The sequence below is a fragment of the Eutrigla gurnardus genome, assembly GCF_963514095.1.
Source record: "Eutrigla gurnardus genome assembly, chromosome: 8".
Lineage (NCBI taxonomy): Eukaryota > Metazoa > Chordata > Actinopteri > Perciformes > Triglidae > Eutrigla > Eutrigla gurnardus.
This window is the reverse complement of record NC_139922.1, coordinates 5,150,506-5,170,652: the sequence shown is the minus strand read 5'-3', so window position 1 is coordinate 5,170,652 and position 20,147 is coordinate 5,150,506. Positions and strand designations below refer to the sequence as shown.

Sequence of the window (20,147 nt, the reverse complement as noted above, 5' to 3'; positions counted from 1 at the left end):
CTGATTGTTAATCTACTCTCTTCCAAAATAAGATTATTCTATTGCTCTTTAAAACTTTCTGCAATTGCTTTCTTTAAGCCTGCAGCTGTCCACTGAGGGCTTTGCTGTGTCGAATATATCTTAAGAGTGCCTCTTATTATTATATTTGCTCCCAGCTCTAATCTTTATCAGTGTTTATATTGACAGTCGGCAATTTTTGTTTATGGCTATTTTTTATCTACTAAATAAAGACACATGCATGCCAGTGCCTGGGGAGGAAAGAAGATAAAGACTTTGCATTAATAGCAGTTTGCTAAGACATAATGCCCTGATAAAGCCAGCATCTTTGTGTGGGCTGGATTGAGTTCAGTGCCAGTTCTATGTAGCGTTTACTAAGAGCACACAGCTCGCCTCGAACAGATCCTATAGCTTTCTGTGAGACCATATGTCTGTGGCTGCAGTCAAGTATTTTTTTTTGTAAAACAACAAAAGTTGGGATTTTTCCATTCTTTTTCTCCAGCACAGATAGTGTGCAGACTTCCTAAATCTTTTGGCAAATATTTTACTCATCATATAAAAAGTGCCTACGTTGCACACGCACTCCACTCCTGCTGCTTACTATACACTTTTGCTGCATTTGTTGTGACTAAATACCATTGTGTTGGAGATGTATTGGAACAAAGGCAGGAACAATGCTGAACTGTGTGAATGGGAGCGTGTGCAGTGGCAGCGGCAGCGTTGCAGCGCTGGTCTCGGCTTCAGCTCAGTTTTGCTCACTTGGGCTTGAATTCGAGGCCTTTGTTGGCGGAGCGGCTCCTGATGCCAACTGGCAGATTTTATTTTACTTTCTTTTGTGTTCTTTGAATCCATTTTAAAACTTTGGCTTTGGCCTCAATTAGTCAAATGTTCAGACCTTCAATTCAAGACCCTGTATTGTTGGTACAGGCATAAAATTCTCCAAGTCAAATGAAAATATGCCACTACAGCAAAAATTTAATTACACTATTACAGTAAACTTTGTTACAAAATACATATTCGTTGAATAAAACACTGAGCAGCAACTGAGAGCTGTTATGCACTCTTTCAATGGATGTCATTATTATTCTGAAATGGGTGACTTGTGGTGAATTTATTGTAATACCGGTACACAAGGTTTGGAGAAATGTACGACCATAGCAGCCTCAGCTTCATTCATATATTTTAAACCTTGCTCTTCATCAGGAATGTAAACTTTCAATATGTTAAAACACAGCGATACCTAAATAAAAAAACAAAATGCTGTTCCAACAACCTCCCACATCTATCTGTTCCATGTCATGCCTCGGCACCATTTGACCTCTTTAACTCTTAAATATGCAGGCGGCACTTTGCTCGGGTGCTCAGCTTTATTGACTCAGTCTGGAAGTGTTTACTGAAGTCCTGCAGAGTGCGGTGAGGCTGCTCATGGTCTTTCATGGCCGGCAGCCCCCTGGGGTTCTGCCTCTATTGGCCTTGAAAGGCGCTCAGAGGCTCCCGGGCCTCTGTTGTTTAAGGTGAGCCCACTTTGTCAGTGAGGCAGCTGACCAGAAAGACGTCTCCAAAGAGGCTTCACAGCCAAGAAAAGATGACTAAAAGAGCCACAGCCAGCACCTCTCCACTTCACTCGGTCCCCATCTATTCACACGCCTCCAGCCAAAGCTCCTCAGCTGCTGAGGACAGGCCAGAGCCCAGCGGTGGACATGATTGTAGTCCTAAAGGAAGTCTGTACCCTCTGTGTTTATTTGGTCTGTTAGATGTAGTCTTTGGAATGGGTGATGAATATGTTGCTGATGAATGGAATTAGTTGATTAAAGTTTCCAAAAGGTAAACAGGCACGCACCAACCTGCTCTCCTAAAAATGACCACACAACACAATGAAAGTGCATTGTGAATGACGTCTCAAGGGAAACGTACTTTGTTGTGGATCGTGTTTGCTCTCAATATCCTCGTAGGGAGGAGGTCTGGATGGTGGACGGGTCACAAAACCCAGGGCTTCCGCCAGGAGACTGATGTTGGTGTCCTACCTATTTGTTTTGTTTCAATTTTGTAGTAACTTTAAGCCAAACCATGATGTTATTTGCAAACCCTAACCAAGTAGTTTTGTTGCCTTAAACTCACCTCATATTGTAACATGTTTTGTTTAGTTTCCTTGGTTAACCACATCTTTCAATCTGTTTAAAACCGCCTATCCCTCAAATAAATCTAAATCTCTAAAGTTAGTTTAGCTGTATGGGAACTTCATTTTGTAGGAGACACAAACACATCCTGTGTTTTGTACGCCTTTCACTCCAGTCTCTTCTTTTTTATGCTTCAAGAGTGCAAAACGTTCTGGACTGGTGAATATACATGCCAGGGAACAAAATGCCTCCAAAAAGGTTTTGGTTATCAAATATCATGGTGAATAAACATAGTTTTTGTTTATTTATCCCCCAAACCTGTCTCCAACAAAATTACATTTCCATACAACTAAACTGCACTCGTTTCCATGGAAACACAAAACAAAACTAAACAGAAATAATGCTACAAAACTACATAGTTAGAGAGGCAACGGAACTAAACCCTCTAACCGATCCATTCAGTCGTCTGGTGACTGCGAACCCTGTAGCATTTATAACACCATGTTCATACTCATCAAACTCCTCTCTTCCCAGTCCAAGTTCACAGACTGTGCTCTTAATGACTTTGCCGGGGAAACTTTTTATTTTTGGAAACAATCACAGTTTAAAACAGTATGAAATATCATGGTTTGGCAGTAAATTACTCTAAAATTGAAAAGCAACAAAAACATAACAAAACTACGTGGTTCACGCGGTACGTGAGCAGCAGCCTGCTGGTGAAAGCAGCGTGTTTTTGACCGTCCACCACCCCAGACCTCCTCCCCATGAAGACCTCCTTCCATGCACTCATTTGAAACAGATTTTTGAGAAATCAAGAGCAAATGTTATTGAGGAAAAAAAACAGGTTTCCCTTGAAACGTTCCTCACCATGCTGTTTTGTTGTTTGGGAGAATCATTTTTTAGGCTGTTCTTCGTGCTAAGCAAGGCTAAACATGTCGTGTTCTGTCTGTGTAATTGGCAAATAATAAGCTATCTTCTACTCAACTAGTTTGTCAGGGAAATTGGTCCTCTGTTGGAGAGCGCTGCACGACCACAACCCGTTTTTAATTATCTAATAATCGAATAATTTAAAAATCTTACACCATCAACATTGTAACTATAAAAAGCTCTATCATGTTGGTTATTATGGGTTATATAAATCCAAGAGTGTCCACCTGACGGTTGTTTATAATGTTGAAAGGAGATTGATGCATTGAGGAGAGCAGGCAGGTGGGTTAAATCCTGCCCTAAAGGCCGAGCAGATAGCAGAGAAAGAGATGGTTATCAGTGACAGCAAGACTTTTACTTCATCCTTTTTCATCTCTCACATACACGAACACAACAGCTGTGGACAAAACGTCAACACGCTGTTTTGCAAGAAATGGTTTTGCACTAATAAATTCATCAGTTGTTGAGCCAGTGTAGTCTGTTGGACTGGTCAGAGCCTATGGAGCACTGAAAGCAGATCCTGAGTGTAATTATACTGGAACTAATATGATTTTCAAAATGACCCATAATTAGTTTCATGCAGCTCTCCAGAGCCCTGTCAGTCTTTGTCCTCATGTCTTGGTCGAAGTGTGGAACAGTATTGTCAGTATCCTCCACCAGAACTGGTCAGCACAGAACTATCTGTCTACTGAGCAGCTGTCCACTCTAAATCAACATCATACACATCACATCACATCACAGACCTCCGTCAGTTTTCACATAGAAGTCCAGGGAACTAGCACGGTTTCAAACAATATTCAAATGCTTCATTTATTTATTTAGATCTCACAAAGTCTTCATTAGGCTAAAGAGAATTAAACAATTACAGAAACAATATAATTACAGTAAATTCAGACAGGTCATGTTCCTGTTAAAATATAAACACATGGTGGGTATTTTTTTTTATCAAAATGAGTTTATTAAAATGTCTCATGGGTGGGATCAAAGGCCTGCGACTCATTATCATTCCCGATCTGAGTCGACGCAGCCATCGGCCTCCAATCAGCTGATATTGTGTCTAAACCAGACATTACACTGATCCTAGTTTTAGAGTCCTGGCTAAACACCTTATCGACATAACTGTATTATAATGTATATCTACTTTATTTCAACCAGGTTCCTGGGTTATTGATTTGTAAAGTCTACCACCATTACCACCAATGATTATGAATTTCCAGCATTTATTTCCTGCCGTTGGATCCCATCGGGAGGCATCGCATTCACCACTAAAAGACTTATTTTATATACGTTGATTCACTTTTAGTTTGATTCTTCAGAACAGGAAAAGTCAAATATAAACAAAAAGTTGAAAGCTGTAGACTCGTAGATGAGCACACAGAACTGGGTTTGCATTTCCTCGTAAATCACTCTCCCTAGAACATTTAAGTAATTACAATGAGCTATTTTTTCAAAATTAAATCAAATTAATTGTTTAAATAGATTTGTACTGAGGAAGTGTGTGTGTGTGTACTTTACTCTATTTTTCTGAGGACCGATTTGGGTCTTCAGGGTCACCCTGACTGAATGGATGAGAACATTTTTGTTTCAAGGTTCATGTGAATACGGTTTGGGTTCCGCATTTAGTTGTGATGGATAAGGTTTAGCCAAATAGTGTCCTCACAAAGATAAAACTGCAAGGATGTGTGTGTGTGTGTGTGTGTGTGTGTGTGTGTGTAGTAGTTGCTGCACATAATGCCAGTGATCTGATAAACAAATAAAAGCATGGATGTGTTTCTATACTAATCATATTCTCCCTGTAACAAAACCAGGCTGTTATTTATACCGCAGCACAATTGCAAACCCTGAGTGTGTGTGTGTGTGTGTGTGTGTGTGTGTGTGTGTGTGTGTGTGAGTGAGGAGCTGCACCATGCTCCCATTCTCCCGATAAGACATAGCATGCCAATCGAGGGATCTGGTGGAGACAAAGATGAAGTCCAGGTTTAGCCTCTCTATCGGCTCTAGGCGTCTGTCTCATTACCATAATCTCTGCTTTCCATTATCAGCTGGAGAGAGGAGCTGACCCTCCTGATCCACCGGCCTGTCAAACTTTATTCTCCTCCATCCTGGGGATCCTTATTGTGCTGCTTTCCAAAGTGAGCGTGGAGCTGCCCCAAGCGTGGACTACCAAACCGCCGATGCTGTTCGGGTTGTCAGCGCGGTTGCCGAGACACTTTTACATGTTCAATTATTGCGTGCTTCGTTCTCAGCTCTGCTTTTCAAATCTGCTCTCAGGTGACCCAGACTCTCCTGGCAAGACTCACTTCAAAGGAAAATACATATTATTCAAGTGCAAATTAAATTTTACTCTCAGAACTCAGGCATAGAGCATCCCTCTACCTCATCTGCTTATTCTGGGATCAGCTGTTACCTAATTATTAATGGGGTAAAAACAGCTATACACTTTAAACACTGGTCTCTGTATGCATACTATTCACAGAGATATAAGATATGTTTTGATGCAACTCTGTCTCCTATAAAATTACATTCCCATAAAACAAAACCACACTCTCAATTATGTTTGCAGGGAAAATTTGTATTTATTTTTTATTTGTGATTAACAAACAAAACAAAACCTTAGTTAGGTTCAGGCAACAAAACTATTTGGTTAGGTTTAGCAAAAACATGGTTTGGCTTAAATGACTATGAAATTTAAACAAAACAACAAAAAAGGCCTTAAAAAATAAATTTCCCTCAGTGTTTTTTTTTTTTTATGTTTCTTTTGGTGTGAACGCATAATTTTTAGGAGACCAGGCTGTTTCATGACCTGGTTATGTGCAACACACGAGTTAAAGCTCCCAAATGCACACACGACTCTTCATTCTGTTCTCAGGTTTCCTCCAAAGCCAAACAGGTCATGTATAATAATGTTATGATAAAGTTATATTAGTAATAATAATAATAATAATAATACATTTCCTGACTGTGTAGTCCACTTGTCATTAACATTGGTGGCTAGAAAGCGTGTTAAATTCTGCACCTGTTCCAGGGTTGTGTTGGCTGTAAACACAATCTGCTAACATCGCTACTAAACATTCTGGAAGGAGAACTAGTTTGGCCGGTTCGGTGGTTCAGAAGAAGGAAGAAATAGGTAAACAAGAAATAACGAGCCTTACGGACGTTTTTCTGGCTCGGATGCCAAATCCACAGTGTGGGCTGGTGGAGAAAGAAGAAGAGTCAGAGACTGAAATACTGTGAGGCAAAGAAGTCTCATTTCCACCCCCTCCCTCCCACCCGGCCCCTCTCCTCCCCTAAATCCAGCAGCATGCGGAGGGAAAACAAATAGAGTCCATCCTGTCGCAGCAGCACCCCGAGGACTCGGAGGTGCCTTTTGGAAAGTGATCTCAGCCCACTGCAGCGGCCTCAAGTGTTGTCACGCTGAGTTAGTTCCAAATTGCTTTGCAGCAGCAGCACCCCCCCCCCCCCCCCCCCCCCATACACACACACACACACACACACACACTCACACGCACACACACACACACACACACACACACACACACACACACACACTCACACGCACACACACACACAACCCCCCCACCAATTTACCAGCAACAAACAAGGCGGATACTGTATATGAAGGCTTTCTTTAATGATGTGCATGTGTATGTTTTTACCTTGGTTTTTATATTAAAAAAAAACAAATCTTTGCAGGGAGTAAATGGTGAAAGAATTGATTTAATTAATGCAGAAGCATGTCCTGCGGCCACATGTAATCCGTTGAGAATTCTCTAGCGGGAGCTTTAAAGGGGGGGCAGCTAGGGGGGAATACAAAAAGATATTCTCCCTGAGACTCTTGCAGTGGCCTGTAATGGGTGCTTCACACTAATCCCATAATTCCTTGTTTAATTAAACTACAGAGCCAACCCTGTAGTTGTCTAAGCCAGTTTGATGGGCCTTTTCTTTCCTACTTCAGCAGCACACAATGATGCACTCACACAAACAAACAAATATCCACGTCTGCCCTCCGATCTCTACAGTCAATACCCAGAATTCACGACACCACAATACATTTATTTGACAAATACATTTACATCAAAATAGGCCAAACCAAAGACCTGTTTACTCTGGAAACACATTCCACACACCTGATTCCTCAAAAGCTAAAGTGGGACAACAGGAAGCATGTAACTTCATTGTATGTCACACTCACACTATGTGAGACGCTGGTGTCCGTCAGATCCTGATGCTGCTGGATGACAGCAACATGTTTACCTCACATCGTCCGTCTGCACAGCTCCCACATTTAAACATGCAGCACATAAACAAGTCATAGAGCTGGGATTTGCATGCTCCATGCTTTTTTTTGCGTTGGGATATTGTGTGTAATTTCATGCCTTATTTCGACTGAATAGTTTGTAGACATGGCAATCGTGGGACAAATTAGTCTCAAAGGAGTCTGCAGAAGTCCGTGTAGGGAGGCGGTCTGGGTGGTGCATGGGCTTCCATAGTCACTGTGAGTGTCCTGTTAGAACTAAGTAGGTTGGGATTTCAGAGTAACCTTGTGCTACTTTGTCTGAGCAGTTCTCTGCTAGCTTAGCCTCTCTGCATAGCAGCTACATGATAGCGTCGTCTTCTGCTGAGCTTACTCCGTCCCAAATGTCCTTCAATATCCCCTCCAGTGTTTCAGTGTGATTAGGTACATCTTTCATATGATGATCCAGTCTGGCTAGCCTGTGTTTAGTATCTTTTGAGGTCTACTTGGTCTTTTCACAATATGTGAATATCGGAGAGAATGAGGGTTTCTCCGTCTGCTTTTGTTTGTCGCTCTTTCCTCGTTCATTACCTTGATCTCTGCACATTATGTTATGTAACCAACCTGTAACCTGTCAGTCACGATGTCATCTTATTGCAATTTAAAACATTTTGCAACATCAAATTATGCAGTTTGTCTTCATCTGTTTCACCCAATAAGTTAAATTCTTCATCTCACTTCAGTCATTTGTATTCCAGTCAAGCTGACAGAATGACCAACCTCTGCTCGTTGACTTTACCCATGACCACACCAGAAAGAATCAGTCATGATGATGTCATACCATAGTCCTGTACGCGTCTACATACAGGAGAGCAGTATGCCTTTATAATCACCAATCATGGTAAGCAGTAGGCAGCCTCATTTAAAATGGATCTCTGCATGTGTCAGATAATCTTCAATGGTTCCTTCTGAACAGCAACATGGACACGGTGTGTGTGTGTGTGTGTGTGTGTGAGAGAGAGAGAGAGTGAAAGAGAGTTAAACCAGCTGCACAATAAATATTTGGGGTCTATTTTCAGCCTGCCAGTGTGTTTGTCTGGGCTGCCCCGAGGCCCACAGTCGAAGAATAGTGCTACACAGATCACCAAGGTGGTCTGGAGAGATTAGTACCCCTCATTCTGCTCTAACTCTCAGCACCGTGCCCTGGGGGATGCTGGGAAATGTAGGTTTTGATATAGAATTGTACTTAGCAAGCACAAGAAAATTGTATTGTCATATAAATAACCACCCAGATAAATGACTGGAGGTCCTGCTGTTTGAAGCATCACTTGTCCCTCGTTCCTCTGCCTGCCTCTCTGCATTTGTTGAAAGTTGTGGAAATACGTGATCGGTTAATCGCTCCGAGGCGCGTCGTTGACTGCAAAGCTCTTGTTTTTCTGTGTGACCATGCACCTGGTGAGCATCTTTTTTTCTCATGGTTTTTGTAGATGCATAAAACTTTCAGCACAAATGTTGCTGAACACAGATGCGGTGGGAACAGATAACTGCAAATGCAGACAAAAGGTTGATTTGAGTTAATTATGAGGAACTATATATATTTTTCCTCAAGAGCTCCACGTCTGCTTGAAACCACATTTAATTGCCTGGTTGCGCCCGGTCCCCCCGCTACACTCGCCCATCAGCCGATCGGCCGCCATTGCTGTGGAGCGTTTTTTGAACCAGCTGTGCCTGTTGCAATGCGTCCCGGTGTGATCGGGGTCTCAGGCTCCATCACTGCCACTGAACCAGTGAGCTAATGGATTTGTTATTGATAGACAGCTGGTCGACTTCGTTGGGACGCTCCCTACAAAATGTGTTCACGCTACCAATGTAGGTTATCAAATATGTTTTGGGGCTTTTGTAACTGCTGTCTGGATGATGATCACTCAGTCAGATTGAGTTTGCTCTGTTGCCATGGAAGCATGCCATGCGGTTGCTCTGTTGCCATGTTTGATTTAACATATTGTTGAAAACTCCCACAAGTGAGCAAATGCATCTTGAGTTGAGATTGTTTTGCAAACTGCTGTTTCCATGTTTCTGTTTCCGTTTCACTCAATGAAAATGTTCACAAGTCCTGCCTCATTCTTCAAATCACTGTAACCTTTTTAAAGTATTTCATCAGACCACCATAAAAAGTACAGGACGCAGAAATACCAAAGCATTTGATCCATCGGCCTCCTCTCACTCAGTGGCTCCATACTCGTCGACGAAGTGTCTCTTTTATTACTTTTTATCCCTAGTTTATAATCCAATTAGATGTTACACACCGCTTACCTGAATATTACATGTTAATAGGGTTAGGGTTGAATATATACTGCATATTGTTTTATTGTATATGTGAATGCACATGTCTCATGACGTGTCCCATTTGAAAGTTTAGATGTTTGCCACTTTAACACTTTTGAGCCGCAGGCAATGTGACACTTAATTAACAAAATAGCTTTATGTGTCTGATCAATCCGTATATCATCCATTCTTTGGTTATTTCGTTTCAAATCAAAATCAGAAAAACAAAGAAATTAAGTTTTATTGTTTTTTCTGATTTTGAACAAAACGGAAAAACAATTTTGTGTCTGCCTCTGCTCAGCCACAGAGCTAGTTCAGGATGGGGAGACAGCACATCTCAGTCATTCCATTCATTACATTAACAAAGCACGCTGCTGACGTCTAATGTGTCCTCATGTATTTGTCCAGGCAGTCGGATGGATGAGGTGTCAGACGTGGAGTCAGAGCCTGATCTGCCCCTGAAGAGGAAGCAGCGCAGGAGCCGGACCACGTTCACAGCGGAGCAGCTGGAGGAGCTGGAGAAGGCGTTTGAAAGAACTCACTACCCCGACATCTACACCAGGGAGGAGCTGGCCCAGAGGACCAAACTCACTGAGGCCCGCGTCCAGGTAGGACACGTCCACCCATCCCTCCATCCGTCCGTCTGTCCGTACACCCGTCCATCCTCCATCCAGTTCATCATGCATGAACTTGTGTTAGTCAGAAAAACAAATGTAATTCTAAAATTCAACAGCAATATGTCTATCACTCTCCAGAAACTCATTCCTCATTCCTTTGTCTCAGATGGGGCCACAGATCCATTTGGACAGCACTATAGTTATTATACTCAATGCTGAGCAAGGTGCTGACAGTTAACGGTTACACGGTTACTTTTCATCTTAGTTTTTACAGTTAGGATGCGGACTCTTTCACGGACACATACATACAGTGTAATGCTACAGACCCTGCCAGCTGTTCACATCTCAGCGAAGGAACCTGTCTTTGGTCTCAGTTTTGACAACTCCCCAGTGAAAATACTGTAGAGCTGTAAGAACAGCTGTTAGGTGTTCAGCAGTTGGGGTGGTGGGGGTGGTGGGGGGCTGCATTCCTCATCCATGTCTCACTCCCTGACATCTTGGCTGGAATCTGTATTTCCCACCACTTTCAAGCCCACCACTCATGTCAAATTCACAGCAGATCACTGAAGGGTCTGGGTTTGTCTCATGGGAGCTTTAATCCACAACAGCAACATGGATTAATCAAGACCCAGGAAACTGAGAGTGAGAAACCAGAATGGAAACCAGTCCACAACTATCTCGTACTTCTACTGGACAGATGCTACAACTACAACATTCAGTGACGCAGGTTTCAGGCAGATTTTCACAAAGAACCAGTTAATGTACAGTTGGGAAAACAATCCCAACTCAAGGTCCCCTTTCTCACTTGTTGTGGAGCTTTTGACTGCATGGTCCTCATCCATGGTGACTGTTCAACCGAACAACTGATCTTTCAGTCTAAATATCCGTAGTTCCATGCCAACTCAATCTGTGGATGGAGATGTATTTGTTGGAAAGCTCTGGAGGAAGTGAATAAGTGGAATCCCTAAAAATTATCTTCCCATAGCATGGTGAATTACATTTCAAGGGAAACATATTCTATTCAGGATTAAGTTTGCTGTTGATCCCAAATAAATGAGTCTGAGGAAGTCCACATAGGGAGGAGGTCTGGGTGGTGGATGGGTCCAAACCCACAGGACTTTCACCCAGGAAATGGCTGTTTGTGTCCAGTATGACATTTTGAGTCATTTTAAGCCAAACCATGATGTGTTTAACTAAACCTAACCAAGCTCTTGTTGCTTTAACCTAACTGTGTAGTTTTGTTGTGTTTAATCTTTGGAATAGCAGTGTTCCTTTGATGGATATCACTTCGTCCTTTAAATCAACCTGTTGGCTGGCAGGTGGTGGTGTTGTTGTTATGATGTATGATTCTTATGAAAGTGTTTTCTGAGGCAGAAAAGAGAAAAGGATTTTGTAAAAAATAGCGGGATAGAGGAATTGGGGGAGATTTTTACTTAGCATTCATCTAGAGACGCCATTCATTAAAATGTTGTTCTGTATATTAAGTATCCTTGGGTTACATGAAAGGCACTTAAAAACAAATTTACTGCTGTTATTAGGGAAATTAGTGTAATTTAAATTATTTGTCATATGAAATAATGAAAAACTCACCAATTCAGTCCAAAACCAGAGTTATTTTGTAACAACTATATAAAACAGAAAAAACTGAAGCTGCAGCCAAAGAATGTTTTGTGTTTTTGCTTGGTGATTCAATACCTAACTGATAATTGGTGATTATTTTGTGCTTATTGACAAATCAGTAAGTCAAAGAGTTGTTTCTGCACTGCTCAAAAAACCCCCAGAGATATAACAATGCATGGTGCTTTGTGCAGCTGTGGGCGGGAGGAGAAGATATCCTGTTTCTCTCCACTGCGTGTCTCTGGACTGTTGAGTTGATCAGGCAGACTTCTGCTTCTCTTGCACTAGTACCCCAGGGGAACAACACCTGTTCTAATTATTTGAGTCTCCTCTACAGAAATAGGAGTCCAAATGATCTTCTCCACTTGAAAGGCATGTTTCCATTTGCTCCAAATGAAAAAGGAGGATTCCTGGAGAAAATGGGCAGGTAGAAAGCTGGAGGCAATACACAGATTCCTGCTGCTGTTCTGGATGTGCATGTGTGTGTGCATGCACGTGCGTGTGTGTGCACGTGTGTGTGTGTGCGTGTGTTTGCACGTGTGTGTGTGCTTGGTGATGGGGATGGTATTGTATGATTTGATTCCGATGATGTAAATGACATGAATGCAGTTACCTGTGTGTCCTAATGTGGGACAGTGTGTGTGTGTGTGTGTGTGTGTGTGTGAGAGAGAGAGAGAGAGAGAGTGTTTCTCCTGCATGTGGAAAAGTTGATACCTACCATGAGCTTCTGACTTTTCCCTTGGCTTTAATTGAGAACTTGGAAATTAGTGCCCCGCTGAGTTGAAATAGAAGACTGTTTAGCTTTTGGCAATACACACCCCTTTGTCATTTCACAATCTGCCTGATTTGGCTCACTTTACTTGATAAGGGACTAGGTGTGTGTGTGTGTGTGTGTGTGAGAGAGAGAGAGAGAGAGAGAGAGAGAGAGAGAGAGAGAGAGAGAGAGAGAGAGAGAGAGAGAGTGTGTGTGTGTGTGTGTGTGTGAGAGAGAGAGAGTGTGTGTGTGTGTGTGTGTGTGTGTGAGAGAGAGAGAGAGAGAGAGAGAGAGTGTGTGTGTGTGTGTGACTTTCTTCCTTTTCTTTTTAAACCCTTAATAAATTACAATACACTTCTAGACGGTAGGTAGAACATATGAGGCTGTAATGTGCTTTGAATGCTTGGCATCAGCACTCAAGCAAATGTTTGGGATTGTCTTTTTATATTGTGTTGTCTTACGTTATGTTATGTTTCTATGCTGCAACGAGATGACACCCACCCTGCCTCAGGTTCATGCTCGTGTTGCACGCTGGACTGGAAAACGGTGCCGCAGACAATCTGACGTTAGCTAAGCCAACAAGTATGTATATATGCTGATATGATTCTTCTCTAGTTTTGTGTTCTGCTAGTGTCCTTGTCACTACTTGGGGTATGAGGTGACACCTGCAGCCCAATCAGGTCACAGGTCATCTAGCTCCTCCAGGATCCACATCCATATGTGAGATCACAAGAAGGTTTGCTGAGTCTCCCAGCACAATCTCAGGAGCCTGGAGGAGATACCAGGAGTCATTAGACCAGGAGAGCTGATCAGGGCCGTAGAAGGGCATCAACCCAGCAGGAGGATCGGTATCTGCTCCTTTGTGAAGGAGGACCAGGAGCAGCCCTGCCAGGCTCCTACAAAATGACTTCCAGCAGGCTGCTGGTGTGCATGTTTCTGACCACACTGTCAGAAACAGACTCCATGAGTCTAGAGAGACCTGGTCTCACAGCCCAGCACCATTCAGCTCCATTGGCATTCACCAGAGAATGTGATTGTCAGGTCCACTGCTGCACGAGTTGCCGGTGCCGTCTTGTAGTATTGTAGTAAATAGAGAGTCTGCTCCGCTCGCCGCCGGCCCCGCTGAAGTGAGGTCCCACTACTGATCTGTAATAGGTTGTTGTTGTTCTTAATTACATTGTTAATTACATTGTTAATTACATTGTTGTATTTTATCAGATGCAAAACGTTCTTTATCACGTGCACAGAGATGCAACGTAAAACATGATATCTGCATTCAGTTGATCCTGGGTTCCTCCTGGTTCAGTGGGCCCTAGGTTTCTCCTGGTTCAGTGGGCCCTAGGTTTCTCCTGGTTCAGTGGGCCCTGGGTTCCTCCTGTTTCTGCTGGTCCTGGGTTCCTCCTGTTTCTGCTGGTCCTGCGTTCCTCCTGGTTCAGTGGGTCCTGTGTTCCTCCCGGTTCAGTGGGTCCTGGGTTCCTCCTGGTTCAGTGGGTCCTGGGTTCTTCCTGCTTCAGTTGGTCCTGCGTTCCTCCTGTTTCTGTAGGTCCTGTGTTCCTCTTGGTTCAGTGGGTCCTGTGTTCCTCCTGGTTCAGTGGGTCCTGGGTTCCTCCTGGAGTGTGTAGGCAGTTCCTGTATGACGAAGGCATTGATACCATTGACCCTCATGTTCCCCTGTCCAGAAGCTCACTGATCACAGTTGGATCAGCCTGTGATTTGAATGTTTTTCTTTGATTTTCGGTGTGATTTCGTCTCCAGCCCAGGTTGATGGTTTTGGTTGACTGTTACATAATTTTGTTCTCAACAAATGTACGTACATCAGTAAAGATTTTCAACTTAAATAGTTAGTTCATCAAGACCTGATGTGTGATTTAAGTGTTCAGGCGAATGACATGTTTGTGTTTTGGATGGCCGACATATTTCGGTCATCCACCGTATTCTGATACCCGGCGCTGCGACTAAATCCACCCGTCACTGTTTGGAGTATTCAGCAGTGTATGTGTGCTGCTGACAGAGCCAGCGCCACAGGTGTGATCAACACTGTGTACTTTACACTTCCTGTTGCAATACACTATTCACTATCCTGAAGTATCACAGTACAAATTAGCTGCCCCAAAGAAGCAGCTTTCCAAACACAGTTTCACAGCAGTTTATGAAACAGACACGATATATAATCTTTTGGTTTCAACACAAATAATACATTTTTTATGTTGCTCCGCACAACTTTTTTTTCCAGTTGGAACCAGATTATGCTACAAAACAAGTTGATGATTTTTGTTCCTGAACACAAAACCAATAGACTGCATTTTGCAATGACATACTGTAATTGCCATTTCATTTATATCTATTCTGAGATGAAGTTGAATGCCAATTTTTAGTTTTTTTGTTGTTTCTTTCAGGTTTGGTTCAGCAATAGAAGGGCCAGGTGGCGAAAACAGGCAGGAGCCAATCAGCTAGCAGCGTTCAACCACCTGTTACCGGGTGCATTTCCTCCCACAGGAATGCCAACACTTCCTACGTACCAGCTGCAGGAGTCCAGCTACCCAAGCAACACTATGTCCCAAGGTAGAGTAGAACACACCTTCAGATCATAGTGATACAGTGTGCAAAGGTGTGCTGCACTATTCACATATTTGTGCGAGCACTGTTGTACTTGTACGATTGTACTATTGTAGAATAGTACTGTTGTTCTTAAGGTATCCTTGCTGAACAGCTACTACTTTACTCAGACAAGGACCTAACACTTGTTTCTATTTTTTTGCTCTTACTTTATTGGCAATGATATGTTGTGGTTTCTTTCTTTCGACAAATGTACTTATTGTAAGTGGCTTTGGACAAAAGTGTCTGCTAAATGCCCTAAATGTAAATTTAAATGAGTTGAAATATTATATAGACACAAAAGCGTATCAGACTGTCTACGGTACAAACAACAACATCACTGATATTTATGATTAATGTCATTCTCACACCTGCAAACTGGTCACCTTTTGGCTACAGTCACCTTTTTTATGTCAACCAGGGTAGTAGAAGTGAATGAAGAGGGTTTTAGTTTTGCATGTTGTCACCTTTTTCACTTCTCCAGAGTTTGTAGGTCTGCATTCTTCATGTGTACTTAAAGAGTACCCAAACCTCCAAACCAATTTATTTTCAACTGAAAAACAATATGTATGGATATTTTCTAGTGTTGTTGATTGATTCAGGTCCAAATCTTGACATCAATGTGCTAAGTATTTGAATTCTACAGTTCATATTTGTGGCATCGATGGTTGCCACCCGGGGGTTCTTACACAGATTGACGGTTCTGGTCATTTATTTCTCCCTTTGTTCACACAAACACGTGCACATATAACACACACACTCGGGCCGCTCCAGTCCCAGCTCGTGTGTCCGGCGCCCGGCCGTGCAGTATATACAGTATATCCGCTTCCTCATCGCCTGATCACAGGCAGCTGCGTTAATCAGCTGATGCTGCTCCCGAGCCGTCCACACAACTCTCTCTCCTGCAGCCAGATGCTGCACCACGCCCACCTCCACATATATTGTGTTATAAATATAGATAGCGACTGCCCTCGTTGCAGACAGCAACATGTTAAAATAGCATACTGGCGAAGATGGTGTATCTTATGCTGTTGTGTTTGGCCCTTCAGATGGTGGTGGTACAGTTCACCGTCCCCAGCCGCTGCCTCCGTCCACTATGCACCAGAGCGGTCTACCCACTGACAGCAGCTCTGCCTACGGTCTGGCCTCAAACCGCCACGGCTTCTCCAGCTACTCCGACTCCTTTATGAGCACTGCAGCACAGAGCAACCACGTCAACCCTGTCAGCAACGGGCTCTCCCCACAGGTAAGACCTGCTGGATTACTGGAACGTTGACATGAGGACGTGAAATATTAACTCAGTGAATCAAGCAAATTAGACAGAATCAAAGATCACCAGTATTGGGTTGTAAGACTGTGTATCTAAGTCTTCTGACTTCACCCATTGGTTTGTGGTCAACGGTTTTGAAAACTTGACTTTGGCATTTTGGCCGTTTCAATCTTGGATTTCTACCAGTGAACGGAAGTGACCATATATGGATCTGACGAAGACAAGTGGTAAAGTAGCACACCTAGCTTACTGCATCTGGTTACAGCTGGCTTCTGGTGTGATTCGGTTAACAATGTTTCATAATTCACAGTGAACTTTACAGCTAAGTGTTAAAGTCATCTTAGTAGCTAACTGCATTGGTACCGTGGTAGTGACCTGTCAATCAGCAGGTAGCCCCGCCCCTAAATCATCCCCTGCTTTCTGGTCTGTTGGACTCTAAATGGACCATCATGTACTAAATGAACATCATGCTGGATTGAAGAAGACTTGAAACTAGAGATTGAGACCATAAACTCATGTTTACAATGTTTACTGAGATAATACATCAAGAGAGAAGTAGGACCATTTTCTCACTAGAAGGACAGCAGGTTTAAGGCACTTTCACTTTCAGACCCTGAGGTTGCTGCCTGGTTGTATGCAGAATTATATTCCCAGCATTACTGGGAATATAATTATGCTAAAAATTTGCCTAATGGTGTTATGCTGACACTTTGGTGGGTCCACTCGATGAGCCATGTAAGTGTCCTTGTGTTCATTGACTTGTCTAGGACGTGGTAGCGCAGCACATGGGCGAGGTGGCTCGCCTCTACAAAAAAAGCAAGAATAGACTTATTTACATGTTGCATCCAGACACCGGTTCCCCCCGATGTCTCCAGATCTTTTGAAGTGTTGAGGGTGTGTGAAGTTGGCGGCGTGGTTGAGGAGGCGATTCCTGGTGTTTGTCAGCTTGCTGTTTCTGGTCAGTAAATTGTTCCAATGGGTCGGCTGGTTGCTTATTAAATCATGATGTGCCTACACGTATTTAACATTACATGTATGTCACTTTTGGTGGGCTGGTTAATGGAAAGTGATGAAAAAGTGATTCATTCTACTAACTAATTTGTAAAATTAGGTCAATACTACTGAAAAAAAAAAACTATTTCCAAGCAGCCTGCCCAGTTTTGATCCTCATAACAGTGGAAACACTGACTTTGGAGAATCATCTTCATAATTCCTATGAGAAACCACACAGAAGTAGACTAGAGACCCTGAGTCTAATGTGTGATAATTTGTTTACTGGTCAGAATACATTTGAGTGGCTACATAGAGCTCTGAACAAAACCTTGGAGTCAACTTTTTGTTACTTTCCATAAGTAGTCAGTGGACCAGTTCACAGATTTGTTGCAGTGGTGGAAGGGTAATCAGGAGTATCAGGAGAACTTATGTTTGCTCTAGTGACATTGTCGTGTTTGGCTGCACGATACTATTCTGCTGAAGTAGACATCCTTGTAGTTGGGGCTAAGCCTCTGCAGCAGGAAATATGTTCCCATTCAGCCTCATTCTCTCCGAAACGTCCTACACAGGACAGTGTAGGCTAGTGTAATTGTTGATTCAGACTAACATTCCAGGGCCATTTCCACAACATCCCAACACCGCCTGTCATCATGTGATGCATATATCCAGAGTAAGAGGCTTCTTGTTGGAGGCATGGGGCAGCAGTGGCTCAGGAAGTAGAGCGGATGGTAATCCAAATTGCTCCCGATGGTCAGGCACCTTGCATAGTGGCTAGCTGCCAGTGTGTGTGTGTGTGTGTGTGTGTGTGTGTGTGTGTGTGTGAGCAAGAGAGAGTGAGAGAGAGAATGTAAACACTTTGGTTATCAGTGCCAGAATTCTAACAACAAAGAACAAATTTATCACATCACCTGTTGTATCTCTCAGCTGGTCCCCATCACTAGAAAATAAAAACATTGTTTTCCTCTGGTACATGCCGCCGGCGTACACTCCACACTTATTCTGCACGTCACGTTTTTATAGCGGTTTCTCAACTTGTCAGGACGTGGTGGATGGTGGAAGGACATGTGAAACATTGTCATTGAGCGTAATCCAGGGCTTTTCAGAATCATTGAGTGTTGGTGTTCTTGTCTGGGTTATTTTATCATGAATGATGATGTTTGACTGCAGTGCAATGAATCTTCACTTTAAATCCCCCATTGCTCGATGTTAACACAGCTTGTCTCTTTCAAAAAGAGTTGGCAGCAGAAATTCTGTATCAATGTGTTCTTGTGTCCACACTAACAGGCAGGGGGAGGGATTCCCCCCGTGTTATCCCGTCTTGGTCTCTTGAACAATAACCGTTCCAAATGAGACTCAGTGTGCTCAGGAGGGATTGTTCTCTGTGGCAGAATAGACGACTGACTCGTATCAATACATGTCACTGGATGAAGAAGATGCATTCAGTTAGCCATTCAAAGTTACTACTCCTCCATATAATACAAACATTTATAAAGCAACATTACAATACAAAACATACCATCCACCCATGTGTTAGTCTGCAGGTAACTTCCTGAGGGGGTCACGTGAGACATACATCATGGTTCATCGGACTTCTGCAAGGAACAGACAGGAAGTGTAAAGCAAATGAGCCAAAATGAATGAATTATAAAGAATGAACAATGGCACCACCTGGTAGGCTGCAGAGGAACATGGAGGAAGTGGCTTGATGTAGTTGCACCTTACATGCAACTGGATGTGACCAGAGTTGAGACTACTCAAGGTAAAATGAAATCAGATGTGGCAGACATTTTTCAAAGACTCGCCAATTGGAGAATTAGATCTCAGCCGAGAAGTTGAGAACGGGAATAAATATTACTGACATCAAACAATAAAATAATGCACCCTCCCCGGCCAATCAGAATTCTGTGGCAGAGCCACAAATATAGCAGCAGAAAAATGGTGATGAATGTGAATATGATAGATGCAGCTGTACCAACACATCAAACACTTTATTGCAACCCTCAGGGTCACTCCGTAACGCATTGGGTAACGCCAACGCTCAGCTACGCTCACAGTTACCACGATGTTGGGAATTCAAAGAAGAACCATCGCTTAGGTTTAGGCAGCACAACCACTTAGTTAGATTAAGAAAAATCATCATGGATTTGGGTTAAAATGGCAAAGTCTCTAAAGTGAACATGAAGCTAGAACACGTACAGCAAACCGTGTGAACACATGCAACAACGCGTGGTTTCTAAAGGGAAAGTCATTCCAGCACACCTGTCCATAGCAACGCTTCCCAGCTCCTCCTGGGGGAACCAAGACGTTCCACACACAGACGCCCCAAGACGTTACATATACAGACGCCTCAAGACGTTACATATACAGACGCCTCAAGACGTTACATATACAGACGCCTCAAGACGTTACATATACAGACGCTTTAAGATGTTACATACACAGGCGACCCAAGACGTTCCACACACAGACGACCCAAGACGTTCCACACACAGACGACCCAAGACGTTACATACACAGACGACCCAAGACGTTAAATACACGGACGACCCAAGACGTTAAATACACAGACGCCCCAAGACATTCCACACACAGACGACCCAAGACGTTACATACACAGACGACCCAAGACGTCCTATAAACAGATGACACAAGACGTTCCATACACAGACGACCCAAGACGTTACATACACAGACGACCCAA

General features: G+C 43.0%; 1 protein-coding gene across 3 annotated transcripts in view; it reads left to right on the top strand.

Moving 5' to 3' along the window:
• Positions 1-20,147, top strand: part of LOC311017527 (paired box protein Pax-7-like) — a 47,094-nt gene that overhangs the window by 13,916 nt on the left and 13,031 nt on the right. For all 3 annotated transcript variants that reach the window (XM_084015928.1, XM_084015929.1, XM_084015927.1), the window contains exons 5-7: positions 10,009-10,208; positions 14,985-15,150; positions 16,233-16,429. In XM_084015928.1, coding sequence (XP_083872054.1) covers positions 10,009-10,208; positions 14,985-15,150; positions 16,233-16,429 — 563 coding nt within the window. The remainder of the gene's footprint in view (positions 1-10,008; positions 10,209-14,984; positions 15,151-16,232; positions 16,430-20,147) is intronic.